The 17,026-nt window shown below is 42.9% G+C and overlaps 1 protein-coding gene across 6 annotated transcripts; it reads left to right on the top strand.

Moving 5' to 3' along the window:
- Window positions 1-3,745: 3,745 nt before the first annotated feature.
- On the top strand, window positions 3,746-16,915 carry a1cf (apobec1 complementation factor). 6 transcript variants are annotated; one of them, XM_035401141.1, is made up of 12 exons: window positions 3,746-3,900; window positions 6,695-6,838; window positions 8,690-8,824; window positions 9,553-9,683; window positions 10,307-10,545; window positions 10,821-10,985; window positions 11,814-11,911; window positions 12,287-12,566; window positions 13,889-14,082; window positions 14,545-14,681; window positions 14,827-14,972; window positions 15,292-15,443. In XM_035401141.1, the coding sequence occupies exons 2-12, from the start codon at window positions 6,740-6,742 to the stop codon at window positions 15,441-15,443; spliced, it is 1,776 nt and encodes a 591-aa protein (XP_035257032.1). In that variant the 5' UTR covers window positions 3,746-3,900; window positions 6,695-6,739. The 6 variants fall into 6 exon arrangements, with proteins under 6 accessions (XP_035257032.1, XP_035257014.1, XP_035257041.1 ...); XM_035401123.1 differs by having other exon boundaries at window positions 13,865-14,082; XM_035401132.1 differs by lacking the exon at window positions 3,746-3,900 and adding an exon at window positions 3,907-4,052 and having other exon boundaries at window positions 13,865-14,082.
- The last annotated feature ends 111 nt before the right edge of the window (window positions 16,916-17,026 follow it).

Genomic DNA, 17,026 nt, shown 5'->3' with positions numbered 1-17,026 from the left:
CGATGAAGAGATTTTTCCATTGTGCTATTGTTACTGTAGTTTTTATTTCTACCAGGAACAAGCAACAGGTCCTACTCCTTTTTGTAATCGGTAGGTATTTTTCTGAGTCTGAATGATTTAAAGTGTTATATAATTTGAAAATAACTTTTTTATAAGTGATGTTGATGATTTCATAAACTAATTTATTATTTATTTTGTTTATTTTAGATTTTACGACTGATTTGAGTTGCAAGAAGTGGAGATATTGTTCTCCACCAATTACGAACCTCTGGACCAAGTCGCTGAAGTTTATGGATGTATTATTCCTGAAAATGTGGTGTAGATGTGTTATGCTTGTTTGCTTCCAAGTAGTGAAGTTCCAGCCCCCTTCACCAGTTAAGCACTGAATCAATCACATTCCATGCCCACAAACTGCTCAGCAAGCAAACCAGTCACATTCCAGACCCATGTGCCATTCTCATAAAACTAGTCCATTCCCATCTACCCTGCCCCTTAACCACCAGGCAGATTCCATTTTGTGAGCTTCCTCAGAGACCCAGAGGAACAGCATTCTAGAGGCCAGCCTTCCATTAGCCAGGAATCCCCGCAGTCTCTGACAGGGTCTTTCCTCTCAGACAGACCCATGTACATCCACAGGAGGTCACATCACAGATGAAGGCCTGTATGCCTGGAGGTTCCAGATCAGGGTTCACACCGATGAGTCTCTCATGCATGAGAGGCTTCAGGGAAGTGAAGGTCGACTGATCCATGAGCTCACCAAAGCACTAAGAACCTCTGAACTCTGAGTTTAGGGCCTGCGGAGCCCAGGAGTTTGATGCAAGCATGAGGGAAGGTCTCATCTGTTTGGTTATTATTAATAATGAAATTGTGATGATGATGATGACAATGGTGGTGGTGATGATGATGATGATGATGATGATGATGATGATGATGATTATTATTATTATTATTATTATTATTATTATTATTCATCATCATAATAATAATAGTAGTAGTAGTAGAACTAGTAGTAGAAACACTTGGTGTTATAGTCATTGAATGATAGTGGTTGTAATATTTATCAGCAGATACTCATAACCATTGATGAAACAGAATGGTATGGGATTTTAATTTACACCCTTGTATGGATTAAAGATTGACAGATATAGTACTAATCTTTATATATCTACAGTGAGCTTCATAATGTTTGGGACAAAGACATATTCTTCATAATTTGTATAAAAAGTGCTGTAATTTCTACGTAGTGAAATCAAAGTGTATTATAAAATACCCTTAAATAAAATGTGCTTAGAATATTCAATTTAACCACAATTTTGACTACAAATGTAAAATTGTGGAGTACAGAGCCAGATCTAGAAATATATATATATATATATGCCTTCATCCCAAATATTATGGAGCTCAGGAGCTCACTGTATATGTATGATTTGTCAGTGTTGCCTAGCAGCCAGCGGTGGCCTTTCCCTCCTGTCCATGTGACAGGACAAGGTGCCAGTGGAGGTCACCCAGAATAACAGAGCTATCCCCCTGAGGCAGACATTCGCTAACGTGATGTGGGGAAATTGGACAGTGTGAGCTGTGTATTTCTTGTCAGATGTTATACATGCAGAAAGTGTGACTTCCCACCGAGCCGGCTTATTAGCTCACAGGATTACATAACTGGACGTACAGACCAAATGCAGCGAACCGCGACTGTGTGCTTTTCTCAGGAGAGGCCGTCGTGGAATCAATACCGCGATTCAACCTAACAGTGCCGCGGAATAGAGCAGTCGCTGTCGCGCACTGCCGTGCGATCACATTGGAAGTACAGCTGGACGCCGCACACTCGCTCAATGTAAATCCAGCCCTGTGGTGACACATCACTCCCAGCAGAGCAGAGAACACATCCACTGTGCTCAAAGACCAAGCCTAATTAATCCCTCTACTCAAACCCACAGGCTTATACCTGTCAATCAAACAAATTCCATCAACTGGGAAATGGCCACAGTGCACTTCAAACGGTGCATTGAATAGAAATGATGCAAGTTACGGCATAATTGTGACCGCAAATGACATGGGTGAAAAAGATGGTGCAATTTTACAGATGGAAAATGAAGCCCGATAACGGTATTAGAAACAATTGCATGTATTCAAATGACACTGGTATATGGACAATTAAATATCTCAGCAGGAGGTATCTTGAACCATCTGTTCGTTAGAACAAATTGTCTGGAGCACTGTATCTGCCGACATTAAGAGGGGGAAATGATTTTAGCCTGCAGTAAGGTAATGTGGAGTAACTTCAGTAGCAGTGGAGCTGGGTGGCATTACTTTGAGTAAATAAAGTATATTATGCACTAAAATGGCTAAAAGGGGATGGATTTTTAAAAATCCAGAATTTATTATAAACACTTCCTCTGATTTCCTGATTGCGTTTTAATTCCAAAAAAAAGTGTAACACCTACCCCATTTTAACGGATAATTCAGCAGCACCACATGAGGGCGCTAGATACTATAACAAAGTTGATGCTGTGTGTAGAATTTTCCATTTTAAGCTAAGCACATGCTTTACCAATCGCTGTTACGTGATACACAAATATGAGAATACTACATTATCAAAGTTATTATATTGTTTTACTGATGGGATGGTGCGTCTTATTTTCTTTCCCGAGATTTCTCTCAAGATCTTTCAAACAAACATTGATTTAGACTGCTGTATTTCAGCTTTGCTAGGTTTAGCACACCTCAGATGAATACAAATTTTTTGCAGATTATTCTGTCTTTATATGAACACATTTTCATATTGTGTTTGAACACAATAGTCCTATTACATAGTTCAAGTTGTCATCAACTCTGAACCCCACCATGTGCCTGTTTCAAAAATTACCTGTAGGATTTATGGGTGAAATTAGTCATTGATAAAGACTCAATGGTAGACTCATTAAAAAGTCACCGAAGCACTGGTCCAGACTGGTGAGAGACATGGTACATTTCTAATGTGAAAAACGTAGTGGTTGAACATCTGGTGAACAGCCAGAGTAGGTACAACGCGCAGGTCAGGTACACCTGTGCACAGATCACAGTCCCAGGTATTCCTGGCCGTATCTAACTCAAGCAAACAAGGCCAGACAGCAAACACAGGAGCTCAACAACAAGACATCTGCAGTAGCATGTTTACCCGGTCAATCATTTCTCCAGCTTTCATCCAAAACAGAGGACAAATACGTGACTCATTGCCACTACAAAGTGGAATTGACCACAACTATTGATAGTGGTAAAAAAAAGCCTGATATTGTCAACTTCACAGTCATAATGCAATCATATTGTTCAGACCTAAGAGGGCTGCCCCTTCCTCAAAGAGTGTCTGAGTGTAGATCAAATTATCACATTTAAGTCCTCCCCCTCTCCTTAATGACTGGCATCACACTAAGACCTAGCCCTGAGAACAGATGTAATCAACAAAAGAATCACAAGATGATAAAATGAGTTCTCAATGTATAATCCTAACCACTAGTCCATGAGCATTGTGTTTGAATCACTAAGACCATGGCAGGTATGATTACTGCTATCCATTTACCGGTAATACTAGCATCTAGGCTAGTCATGCGTGATGTCTTCTTTATTTTGTGGAGAAAGTACGAATGTATGTCCGTGTGTGTGTGTGGTTGTGTGTGTGTGTTCTCAGGCCAACTGAATGCACCATGATCTTGTTCCTGGTCAAAGGGCCCTAGTGGAGACAGGGAGAGAGAGAGAGATAGAGACGGTTAAACATTAACCCACCGGGCTTGTAAAGCAGCTCCAGGACAGCAAACCTTTGGAGTTTGATATGATGTGATTACAGAGTCACCCCAGTGACACGTTGCCAAATTCACCAGAATGAAGGTCTGAGCCTCCCGGGTGGTGATCTCTGAAATTGCTCAGGTAAACTTGCCCGTCTTCCTCCGCCGAAGCCGCGAAAAAGCTCGTCCCCAGGGATTCCCCCCTGCGGAAGAGGGGACCGCGTTCGCTCATTCTGTGAAGCGCGGTGGATCTTCTGCGCCCGGTGTTTTGCATGTCAGAAAGCTGACCTTCCCGTAAGTCAATGCTGTCATTCATGCTCAGTGTAGCACCACGTCGAGGACACGGTCAAGGTAAAATACGTGGCTGCTGGAGGCATTTAGGCCACTGTAATTTCGCTGTGCCTGGTTTTGATGTAGTGACCATAGAGATACTGTATGTGTTTATGTATGGCACATGGCATGGGAAATTTAATTGCTCTTGGTTACAGGATGATGCTGCAATGTTGTGCTGTCTAGGTACCTATGGAATACATGCAAGTTCATTTTTACAGCAGCACATTGGGTTAATGACCCAAGACTGATCACTGGCTTTTGGAATTTTTTTTTGAGGCCCTCGACCCTGAATTTTTTTTGATCGATGTCAAACATATAGGCTAAAATTTGACTCACTGGTTAACATGTAATACTTCTGGTAGATATTATTGAACATAGACAGTTTGTTGTGTTCTGCTAAAGAAACTGAAACATTGTTTCTAAATGGGGAAACTGAAGAACATATAGATCTCATTTTAAAGTTTTCAATCCTTGACAAATGTCTATTTTACCTTAGATTGTCTTATTAAGAAATGCTTGTGGTTTATTATTATGAAGAACTACAACACATGTTAACATTCATTTGTATGTGAATTAGACTGATTTACTTTAGGGTAAATTCAAATTACTTATTACCTAATTGCTTTGGAAGATTATTTCAGAATGGCTGTACACCGTTTTAGGTACGGGCACATTTTTGGTTTTAGTTTAGCATTACAAACATGACAGGCCTAACCTATGGCCTTCAGTCTCCTGTGTATTTAGCTTCAGTCAACAAACTCAGAAAAGCAGGTATTGATCTCCACAAGATAAGGGCCCATCTAGTTATCTTGTTTATGCAAACGGTAACCAGGCTGTCCAGGAGAGTGTCAGACACGGAGAGAGGGTATCTAATGGAGTCGTATGCAACAGTTGAAAGCACTGGCTGTAATGCCACCTGCTCTCTCACCCCCAAAATAGAACATAGTAAGCTTTCCTTCCACGTAGCATCTCAGTCTAGTGTGTGGTGAAATAATGCTAAACTGCTGAGAGGAGATACACTGTGAGTTTTCTTAGGCTAGAACTCAAAGAGTGATGTTGACATAGCCTGTCGGTCCAAATGGTTTCTTGGCCAAGTTTAAAAGAATGCATAGGCTAATCTTGAGAAAAGCCTGGTATAAATCTAAGTTTTGGCCAACTTCAAAATGGCACAGTACAAATGCATAACTTTACCTGGCACTGCTTCTGACATCTGGCAGTATTTTGTTATTACTCCAAGACAATTTTGTTTATTTTAACTATTCACGTGCTCTGATAAATGCGGGGAACCATATTAAGGGTATTTTTCTGTTTTACGTCTCTACACCTCCAGCGCTTTGGACTGTCAAGAAAACATGTGAATAATGAGCGCATAACCATCTGGTGAGATGTATTTGGCAGTTTCTAGGCGGTTGCTTCAGAGTATAAATATGCTCTACGGTTTTGGAGTGCTCATTTCAATGCGCACGCAGCGGACGTCACGCACAGTGTCTTTGCAGCCGTCGCAGCCGAAGACAGGCGCACGGCTGAGGATGACCTAGAATCTCGCCCCTTGTGACAGCCTTCCCTCATTAGATTTTGAAAGAGAGTTACTTGGTTATTAGCATCGGCTTCCTTTGATCGACGCTTGCATACTACACAATGGGAAATAATTCAGTAACGATAGTAAGATTTGTGTGGTTATTGTTCGCGTGAATTTATCAGTTATTTGTTTCCAAGATTTACGAAAGACCGTTTCGTATCTTTCATGTAGGCAAATACATCCTGCTAAGTTGTATACATTGATTTGCTGTAGTTCTCCTTCAGATGCATTTAAAGAGTGACGAGTTCACACTGCTGACGTCTATAACTGGAGTTTGAAATGGAGTGTTGGGGGGGAGGGGGGACTGTATGATCTGCTGCAAAACTGAGAAAATAGTCTCAGCTCACAGTTAATAATTAGGCAGTAATCCTTGACCTGAAACTGCATTTCAATGCTGCCAGTACTGCCATTTGCCAAAGACATTACCTACCGTTTTACCTCAAAAGAAAAAAAAATAAATCTAAAAGTAGATTTTAAAGACGAATGTCAGTTTAAAAACCTGTATCAGGCTATTGTTTTCTGTGGATATTAAGTCACCTAGCACAAATACATGTAGTAAACTGCAGTTCCCATGTGCAGGTAGAGTCAAAAGAAGTCTATTTCATGGGGGTAAAACTGACCATTGTTGTTATTGTCTTAAGAGTAACATGTGAAGTACCTGCAGTTCTTATTTCCATCAAGACCTAAGGCCAGAATGCATATGGCTGCAAAAAGCATTCATCTTATGCAAAAACAATGTCCTTTAATGAAAGCAACTGAGACAAAATAACAAAATCACATTAGGAGGTCTGAGCCTGGTGTGCCCTTCTCTGTTTCTATAGCCCTTCAGAGGAAAACAACAACAAAAAGTGTATAGTGGAAACATGAAAGTGTTGCATGCCGATTATGATTGGTGTGTTTCAGTAATGTGTGAATCAATGTTTAATTGATGTATAGGTGTTAAATAATGACATTTAGGAAGACATTTAGGAAGGCATGATTTTGCACTGTCATTTATGTGTTTTGAACTTTGATTTAATTGCAGTGAGCACCCCTAATTACGCTGATTTATAGCTGATAATCACTCACAATGGAAACCAATCAAAAATCCGGGGATGGACTGACGGGCATGCAGAAAGAATCAGCGCTCAGATCTCTCATCCAGCGCACAGGATATCATTTGCTTCAGGTAGGAATCGGACCTCAAGACCATAACACCATCTCCTGGCGTCTCATTTCAGTGACAGGGTGCGTGGGATGGCCTGCGTACACTTTGCTAAGGCCTCTGGAGCTAATCCCATCTGGTACTGTGTGCCTGTTGTGTCGGGTGGTTTATTCATTTTCTATGTCGTTGTTTTTTCTTCAGGTTTGTTTATTTATTGTGAGTGTATGTGCTTGCATGGTTAAAGTTGAACCTTCGTGAATTCTGTGATGTATGAATTCCTGGAACACTCAGAGCTTCTTTTTTTGCGTATGTGTCGCCATCTGCTGACTGGTATAGGAAGTGCAACTCTCTACTAAATAAAATGCTTTTTACCGTCTTGTGCTCCTGCTAATGCTACTACTGCTGCTGCTGTTGATTATGTTAATATCAGCAGTCCAAAGTAATGTGAAAGATGTTATGATAAGAAAATATTGTTAAAGCTGAGAAATGTTATCTCAAGTTTGGATAGAATCTATGTACAGTGAATAATAATAATCTCTCAATGCCCTTTAAAGGAAACACTGTCAGCAGTTTTTCTTTATCAGTATAATGCTGCTGTTATCAAAATGCTTTGCTCCATTGCTCCATTGCTTACCATCCTTATTCAAATCAAAGAACAATAGGCGTTGTCGTGACACTGACCAATAAAGAACATGGCGGATCTGTCATGTTTCATGAAGTCTCTCATGTTTTGTGAAGTTGTCATCAGCTAATGACATGACCCCCTTCTCACCCGCCCCCCCCCCCCCCCCCCCCAACAGTTTCCCTTTCAGGAATTGATTGCTATGTTCAGTCTCATTTTACTACAGTACCTCTATGATTCCCTCTGATTGTAAAGAGCTGTGCGATTGTAAGAAGGATGATGGTGGTATTCCAGAACAATCCTTTCCATCATGCATTGGAAATATGACACTATATTATGGAGCAATAGCCAACCATATGTACAGTCTCACAGCCCTGGGTCTTCATCTCTGATTTCTGGTCACCTTATTGATCTCAATGGTTCCATCCATACCAGCGCAGCATTAAAAAGCGATCGCAGCCAATGGCTCCAGGGTGAGCGCCAGGGCCTTAACTTCTCACGCTACTGACAGTCCTTTAACTTTTGTTTAGACAGGTCGTGCCACTGAGCATGAAAGGAAGCAGACAGCAGAGCTCATATCTAACTTTATAGGTCCTCTGTGAGCCAGCCATGTAACACTAATGCTACATTAGGTTGGTAAATGGACTGCATTTATATAGCGCTTTTATCCAAAGCGCTTTACAATTGATGCCTCTCATTCACCCATTCACACACACACACACTCACACACCACCGGTGAAGGGCTGCCATGCAAGGTACCAATCAGCTTGTTGGGAGCATTTAGGGGTTAGGTGTCTTGCTCAGGGACACTTCGACACGCCCAGGGCGGGGGATCGAACCAGCAACCCTCCGACTGCCAGACAACCGCTCTAACCTCCTGAGCTACGTCGCCCCCATAGTCATAGTTTATGACCTGTCAGGCCAGCGGCAGTCAAAATTCTTGCATTCATTCACAGAGCCACAGCACCGCACGTCCATCTGTCTACAGGTTTGTTTGAAATTTACTCCAAAACCCATTTTGTCCATTTGTGAGAAGTGGCTTTGTCAGTTGTTAGCTCGTTAGCTTAGCGCTCATGGCCCTTTTCCGCCTTATTTGTCCCAGAATCACGAAGGATCAAGCATCTGGCTTGAACACAAGAATGCAAGTCCTCTCTGAAAACATGGTTCTGAAGACCTGCAGGAAACACTGGAATCATTTAGGCCTAAATCCCGTGCCCTTCTGCTCAAAACTGCTACGTTTTGTGTGCTCACAGGAGAATGGACAGAGGAGGTACGGGGGCCCGCCCCCAGGGTGGGAAGGCCCGCCCCCAGAGAGGGGCAGTGAAATCTTTGTGGGGAAGCTACCCAGGGACCTCTTTGAAGATGAGCTGGTGCCACTCTGCGAGAAAGTAAGGGCCGTTTTACCAACATGACTTTAATGTGCTCAGTCCACTGAAGACATTTTAAAAGATGTGGAAATACTTCCCTTGAATGCACTCGTTTAAAGAGAACTTTTACTGGAAAAAGGATAAATCGTGAGAACAGAAAATTAAGAACATTTCATTTGTACTTAAGGTTCCCTTTAAAGAACCTTAAATCCTATCCCAGCTAATTTAATATGCTTCCACTGATGTTTTCAGCACAACTTAAGAGCCTGCATCTAAAGCGTCTATTAAGCCACAGGAAGATATATACTTTCAAATTATGAATCAATTTTTTAAATTTATAAACAGGAAAATAATTGCCCCTTTGATATAAAGCATTTAATTTCTGAACACAAGAGCTGGAAGGTCTATACTGTTCAGTTCTGTATGGTTATTTTTGTATGGAAGTACACTTTTGATTCACAGCCCACTGAGTAGCCACACTGCGGATTGGTAAAAATGTAACGGCGTGTTAGTTTCGCAGTACACATGGTCCCAAATTGAGCAATACCAAATTCCACTACAGTGGGCAGTGCGCAAACTTTGTGTTTCAGGATAAAAGATTTAAAATCTAAACGAAATAAAATCAGCTTAATATCATACAGTAGATGGCATTTTTCTTTAGCATTTTGTTAATGTGCAGTCTGGATGTTGATACAGTGCTTAGCTGCAGGGCTGTGTCAAATGGCACCATCTCTCACCTTACTTTGCAGTTCGGCAAAATATACGAGGTGCGGATGATGATGGACTTCAACGGAAACAACCGTGGTTATGCGTTCGTGACTTTCGGCACCAAGCAAGAGGCCAAGAATGCCATGAAGCAGCTCAATAATTATGAAATTAGGTAAGACCACCAAATGCACTGAAAACATTAGCATTAATATGAGGCTAATGCTTTTATGCAAGTTGTTTTTTGTACACCAGCAAGCTACTTAGAAATGTACATAAACACAAAGGCAAGGTGTAGCATTGCCTCGGGAGAGAGTCCTCCCAGTCAGCCAGGTTGTATCTGTGTCTTTACCTGTGTGAAGAGCACCTCCTCTACATGATGGGGTGCCTGAAGTCTGCCTGAATGAGGAATGCAACTGTCCAGCACAGCAGAAGTGCAGTGCAGTGAGTGGGCGCACAATGACAAGCAGTGACAGCCGCCCTGGGCAAGACAGTGGACTGGAGGGAGCGTTGTGGATTGCAATTGCAGATCAGGGGGGAGGGGCGGAAGAATGCGTTTGCAGACCGGTGGGGCGGGATATGATCCAATTGTGTACCTGGGGGGGACTATCATGGACACAACATTTTTTAGTTTTCTTTTTTTTTTATTTTTCCCCTTCTTTTGGCGCCCCTCCAGATAGACGGTGCCCTAGGCAATCATTTACATAGCCTATGCCCAGAACTAGCCTGGATCATATTCACAGTTGACAATCTGAACGTTGGCCAGAGTGACCATGTCTCTCTGTGTTTTTTCTCCAGGAACGGGAGGCTATTAGGAGTGTGCGCCAGTGTGGACAACTGCCGGCTGTTTGTCGGAGGCATTCCGAAAACAAAGAAGAGGGAGGAGATCCTGGCAGAGATGAAGAAAGTGACAGATGGAGTGGTGGAGGTTATAGTCTACCCCAGTGCAGCAGACAAGAGCAAGAACAGAGGCTTCGCCTTTGTGGAATACGAGAGCCATCGCGCGGCGGCCATGGCAAGGAGAAAGCTGCTGCCAGGTAAGCACTGGTTAACCAATCAAAATCCAGCTCCTTTTAGAGAACCAATCGAAACCCTGCTGCACATAGAATTATGCTTCTGATTATGCATTAGAACTCAGGAAAAAAAAAACTTTTCACCCTAATGGGCAGTATCAGAACATACAGTATTTCCGATGTGTAATGAAGCTGGATTCTAGACTCTGATTGGTCCAGTAAGCAGCTGCGTCGAGCAGGAAATGATGAGTGAGTGACTGGAGCTCAGATGTTGTGATAGTAAAGTTCTCTGTCTTCAGGGAGGATTCAGCTGTGGGGTCATGCCATCGCTGTGGACTGGGCGGAGCCAGAGGTGGAGGTGGATGAGGACACCATGGCCACAGTGAAAATCCTCTATGTCAGAAATCTTATGTTAGCAACCACAGAGGAGACGATTGAGAAGGAGTTCAACAGCATCAAACCAGGTTAGTGGATTGTGCAGTAATAATGGCTGCGCTACTGTACAGTAAATTCATGAAGCGGCGTGCCACATGGCAGATATGATCAACATAGGTTTGAACAATTCCATAATGTGTAATTCAGAATTTCTCACCAGCAAGATTCCTTATTTGTTTTCCTATTAAAGGGATGTCCACACTGGTATTGATACCTTATATTAAATCCATTTATACAGCTGGATCTTGCTGAAACACTACAGATTGAGTACATTGATCAAGGGTGAAACAGACTCATCCTACCCTAGATGAAAGTCTTTCTGGTCACTAACCCATGCCACTAACAATTTAAAAGAACCACCACCTCAAACACCCAAACCTGACCAGAAGGTAATTCAGTTGTAAAATATCAATATCAAGCAGAATTTTACTGGTCTGCTTATCACTGCTACTTAATATGATGACTGGAGGCCTGTAGTCAAAAGACACGTTTTGCTACATAAGATGTGGCGTAATGACAGTGAAGAGCAATTAATGCAAGACTCCACCTACTCCATTATACGTTGACGATTAATGCCTTAACACTAGACTACCGTTTGAGCTGAAGCTTCGCTGAAGCGATGTCACCCCTCAGCTCCCCTCAGAGCACAGATTCAAAAGATCGCTGGACGGTTTGCCCATCCCCCCATGGACCTTCTGAGGCCATGGCACTGAGTAAGATCCATATCAGGTGACGGGGGGAGGCGGACTCCGTGATTAATGGCGGGTCCCTCCGAGGTCCCGCGTCACAGCGCGTGCGCCAGCTGAGCAAGATTTATAACGCCGAGGCGAGCGTGACCGATTGGCCGAAATCCGCAGGGGCCGTGGAGAGGGTGAAGAAGATAAGGGACTACGCTTTCGTCCATTTCACCCAGAGGGAGGACGCCGTAAATGCCATGAACGCGCTCAACGGAAAGGTAATCCCCCCGCCAACCGCCTCCATTCAAGGTCGACCCCCGGTCCTGGAAAAATACCTAAAACCGTCTTCTCTTTGTCGATCACTTTACGCGGAGCTACTCACTGCTGAACCTTTCTCAGGTTAATCAAACATTACAGAATAATGGGCAATGGGTAATAAATGGGCAATGGGTAATAAATCAATGGTACAGCTTTTATCTTAGCTGTTCAATAAGTCAGATTTTTATTAATGCTACTCAACTAGAAGGTTTAATGAGTAGACTGTTCCTTAAAAAAGGCTTACCATTCAATGATGAGATTTGGGAACACGGTACACACGCAGTACAGTACAGTCTCCCGGCTGCAGGGCAGTTCAGTGTGAGCTCTGTCCAAAGGTGGTGGACGGCTCCCCGATCGAGGTGACGCTGGCCAAGCCCGTGGACAAGGACAGCTACGTGCGCTACACCCGGGGAACGGGCGGGCGCGGCGGGGCCCTGCTGCAGGGAGAGTGCGCCTACACCCTGGGGCAGGTGTACGACCCCTCCGCCGCCTACCTGGGCGCCCCGGTCTTCTACGCGCCCCAGGCGTACGCCGCCATCCCGAGCCAGTTCCGCTTCCCCGCCGCCAAGGGCCCCGTGGGCTCCCGCGGCCTGGTGCGCACGCCCTCGGTCAGAGGTAGGCCCCATAACTCCTCAGCCTCTGATGAACAGTCTACGCTGTGCAGACGACCAGAGCAATGAGTATTACTCAGCGTGGGGGGGGGGGGTCAGTTCCATCTCAGTGTAGTCAATTCTGGAAATGAACTGAATTCCAGAAGAAGATGATGGGATTTTTTTTTTGGTTCATTAATTTAATTTAAATTCATTTCCTGAATTGACTGAATTGAAATGGAGATGACACCAGGTCTTGTATAGCTTGTTCCAATTTCATATGATTCACTGAATACCTAAGTGAACATTCAAGCAACCAATGAGAGCAAGGCACAATGCTGTTTGTGAGAGAGGGGATATTTCACACCCTGTATCTAATTTCTTGTTCAATTAAATGTTCTGCAATTTAGGCAATGGCATTTTAAGCAGTAGCAAACCATTACATTCATATTCGCACACAGCTACAAAAAATACATTCAAATCTGCAAACTGAACAAATTGCATATCATTGACTCTCAAGTACACAACATCTGCTGTGCAGATTACACTCATCTTGAATGAAAGACGTACTCAACAGAAAGGGTTTTGCCCTCATATACAAAGCATTGAAGTCCGCTATACATGCCTGATGAATGCACATTTACTCCCCCCCCCAGTATTACCAATGGGGCAAAATAATTGTTGTTGAGTACAGAACATAATATCAAAACACATACTGCCCACCTAATATTCATGACAGCTACCATTACATTTACAGTTTTTAAATTTAGTAATCTCTGAAATAATATATTGTACATACATTCACTTAAAGTGTAAATCTGTGCTTATGGTCAAAGTGATCTCTACAAATTAAGCACGCTTTCATTCAAAATGTAGAAGTGGATGAGAAAGTCAATACATGTCTTCTTAACTGCACTATTTTGCATCCCTGAATCAGATTTGCATGTATACCATTACAAAGAAAAAAGACAATGAGTCTTATTGTGTGGTTTAGGATGTATGCTCTATTTGATACCAATCTGTCTTCCACACCTGCTTAGTACACCAAATGGGGAAACTTCAATCTAAGATGCATTGGGCCAAAAAAAAGATCAATATTAAACAACTTGATTTTTAAAATAATATAATCATAATTGAGCTAATAATCAAAGCACTGGCTGTAAGACTCGGGCCAGCTGGGGTTTGATTGATAAGAATTGTATGGCTATGGCTGTACTGTGCAGGACTGGAAAATGTGTTTATGATTGACACTGAAAGTCTTGATTGAAAACCCGGATGATTTCTGGTGATTTGATTTGATTTAATGCCTTCTTGCATTCCTAGAAATTTACATGAATGTACCTGTAGGGGCGGCGGGAGTGCGGGGTCTGGGCGGACGGGGCTACCTTGCCTACGCAGGTATGGGCCGCGGCTGTGCGGCCTACCAGTTAAAGTCAGACAAGCGCCCCGAGGACAAGCTCTACGACCTCCTGCCCGGCATGGAGCTCACGCCCATGAACACGGTGACCCTGAAGCCGCAGGGCATCAAACACGCCCCCCAGGTACACACCTGGGACACAGAGCCGGAGCCACAGAACTGGGACGGCATGCGCATGCACGCACGTGCGCACGCGCACGCACACACACACACACACACACACACACACACACACACACACACACTCCACATGCCTGTCTGTTGACACATCAGGACCTCCTTTGCATTACTGACCTTCAGTCTGAGTTTAACTCGTTAAAGAGCAGGTTCTTTTCTGACTGTTTTTTTTCTTCAGAATTCTAAGTGTGTTATAGAATTCCATTGCTTTCAATTACCAGTAGCGATTGTTACAGCAGCATTAGAATGTTCGGTTAAGAACATTCCAATCACATATTTGTAATCTTACACCTTAAAGGGTTAAAGCTAGACATTCACAGTTGAGGGGGTAAAAAAAACCCCACAAATGACAATTGATCATACTGCATCAACTTGTAAGTTAATGTGGGTGTCGTGTAAACTCATACAGATCCTGGAAGATATCTGCCAAAAGAATAACTGGGGACAGCCAGTGTACCAGCTGCACTCTGCCATCGGGCCGGACCAGAGACAGCTCTTTTTGTACAAAGTCACCATCCCAGCTCTGGCCACCCAGTACCCGAATGTGTAAGCACAAACACTTTCTATGTCACTTCCTGTTCGTGCTCTGCTCTTCCTGTTTGATCAGTGCCAGTTTACTCAGCTGTGTGATGTGTAAACACCACGCTTGTAGAACTACTGAATGGATCCTGCCCTCTTCCCCCCTCACCAGGCACCCGTTTACACCGGCCAAGCTGTGCACGGCTGTGGACGAGGCCAAAGTCCATGCTGCTGAGCACGCCTTGCAGATCCTGGGTCTGCAGACAGAGGGTGCTGAAGCTTCCGCTGCTGCCGCTGCAGTTGCTGCTGCATTCCCAGGTATGTGAAGGTCCGTAAGACTAATTCCACCATCTTCTCTCTGGTACTACTAATGTAACAACAGTATAGAACAACGGGGAAGGATAATCAAACCCTTCTAGAGAGACAGTTTATACAAGTGAACTCAAAAACACAGTCCGAGTCACCTTATGTATGCCAACCTCTCAGCCAAAACATTTATGCATGTCATCATTATGAAATAACTGATGGTCTGCGTGCAGACACCTCTGTGTCTTCTGTCCTACAGTAACCCGATTTTTATCTGAATGCTCTGACTGCGAGGCCCTTTTCACTTTGTGCCCTTTGCTCTTTGCTGTAGGTTACACAATAGCCAACACCACTGCCACGGTGGCTGCCTCGCAGCTCAAACAGGCCGTGTCGCTCGGGCAAGACCTGGCCGCGTACGCCACCTACGAGGGCTACCCGGCATTCGCCATGGCGACGCGCGGGGACGGATACGGGGTGTTCTGAGACCAAACGCCGAGACTCTGAACGCCGTTTCGCCGTTCGCTTTCTGAGGAGTGTTGATTTTATTTCAGTATCTGCTTTAGATTCTATTTGATTTCTGACAATTTTGCGTAGTAGTTCTGTAGCGTTCTCATTCTTTGTGAAGAGGCGGCTTGAAAATCAGTTGTAATGGAAGTTTTAATTCACGTTATGTTCGAGCGCATGAGTGTGCCTTTGACATCTCTGAGGAGCGGTGAAAGATGTTTACAAAGCAACCAGCTTTTTTTCCTCTCCCTTTTGTTTTAAAGATACATGTGTTTCTCTCCTCTTGTTTAGTCTTAATGGTGAGCACAGTAAACACTGTAGGAAGATGTATGTCACTCTAGCGGCTGACCGGGACTAACAATCCCGTGGTCTCCAAAGGGCTAATTAAAATGTAGCCTCAGATTTCCCAGACCTAACCCCTTTCAGCCTCACTAGTAAATTGCAATAAACATTTAAATGAAAGAGAATAGCCTCTGACGAATCTTAAGAGACAAAAGGTTGTTAGAGAGTCATTAGCATTTCATCAGTGGAGAGCCGAGACGTAGACATAGTTGAGGATATTTCTCCAAATGTCTCCTAAGAAACACTGCCTTGCATTTCCTAATGTCAAACATAGACAGAGAGTGGGGTGGGGGGAGGTAAGGGATACCATTTCTGTATTTTCTGTATCTGTGTGCTGGAAGACATTAGCATGGGATGTCTGTTGAGAGGGGAATAACTGAGAGTGGAGTGACTGAGTCACTTTCATATATGGCCTACTTTTAAAGACATTCCTTTTTTTAAATATATATTTTCCCACTCAATATTTCCAAACACAAAATGCTTTTTCTATTTTGCAGGTATTAATACTGTGTGTGTAGGAAACGCAATCTATAAAGTCGACTAAAAGATTGGTCTCCTTAGCAATAGAGGAAGAAAGCTTTCCTTCCAGGCAATTTTTTTTTTTTCATTTTTTGCATGTTTTGGTTAGGGTTCAAGTTCACATTCCATTTGGATGCATGTTCAGAATAAGAAAGGCTTTTGTGTATGCCTGCTGAAAATGAATATATCTTCAAGTCCGAACATGCAGCTGATTGTGAAATGAAAATAAAGGCACAATGGCTTCACTCTCTGTTAAACTAATATTTGAAACGATGCCTGAGCAGTTACAGCGACAGTATTAAAAGTGTGTGTAGCACTTAGAACTTATTTTTGTACCAGAAATGCAACACTATTTGTATAGAGTTCTTTTGTTTTGGATATTTGAATATTTCAAATTCTACGATATATCAATATTGGTTGGAAAAAAGCAATAACGGAATTACCATTTGGGGATGAAACTTAGAAAAATTGGAAATGTAATAAAATCAAATGCATCATTATCCTGAAAATTGAATAGTACTGCTTGGGTAATTGCTGTGTGTCATTTAATTGCCCTCTGAAATGTCAATAAATGTATAGTATGCAAGAAATGTGCTTTCCTCCTGTCTTATTGGAAAATAAATTTTGCAAACAAGAGAAAATTGGACAAGTCAAGGAATATTTATGACAGATTGCGTAAACAAATCGAATATTCCAAATTA

This window comes from Anguilla anguilla, chromosome 2 (assembly GCF_013347855.1).
Source record: "Anguilla anguilla isolate fAngAng1 chromosome 2, fAngAng1.pri, whole genome shotgun sequence".
Lineage (NCBI taxonomy): Eukaryota > Metazoa > Chordata > Actinopteri > Anguilliformes > Anguillidae > Anguilla > Anguilla anguilla.
Note: the sequence above shows the minus strand (reverse complement) of the source record. Positions and strands in the feature narration are given on the sequence as shown.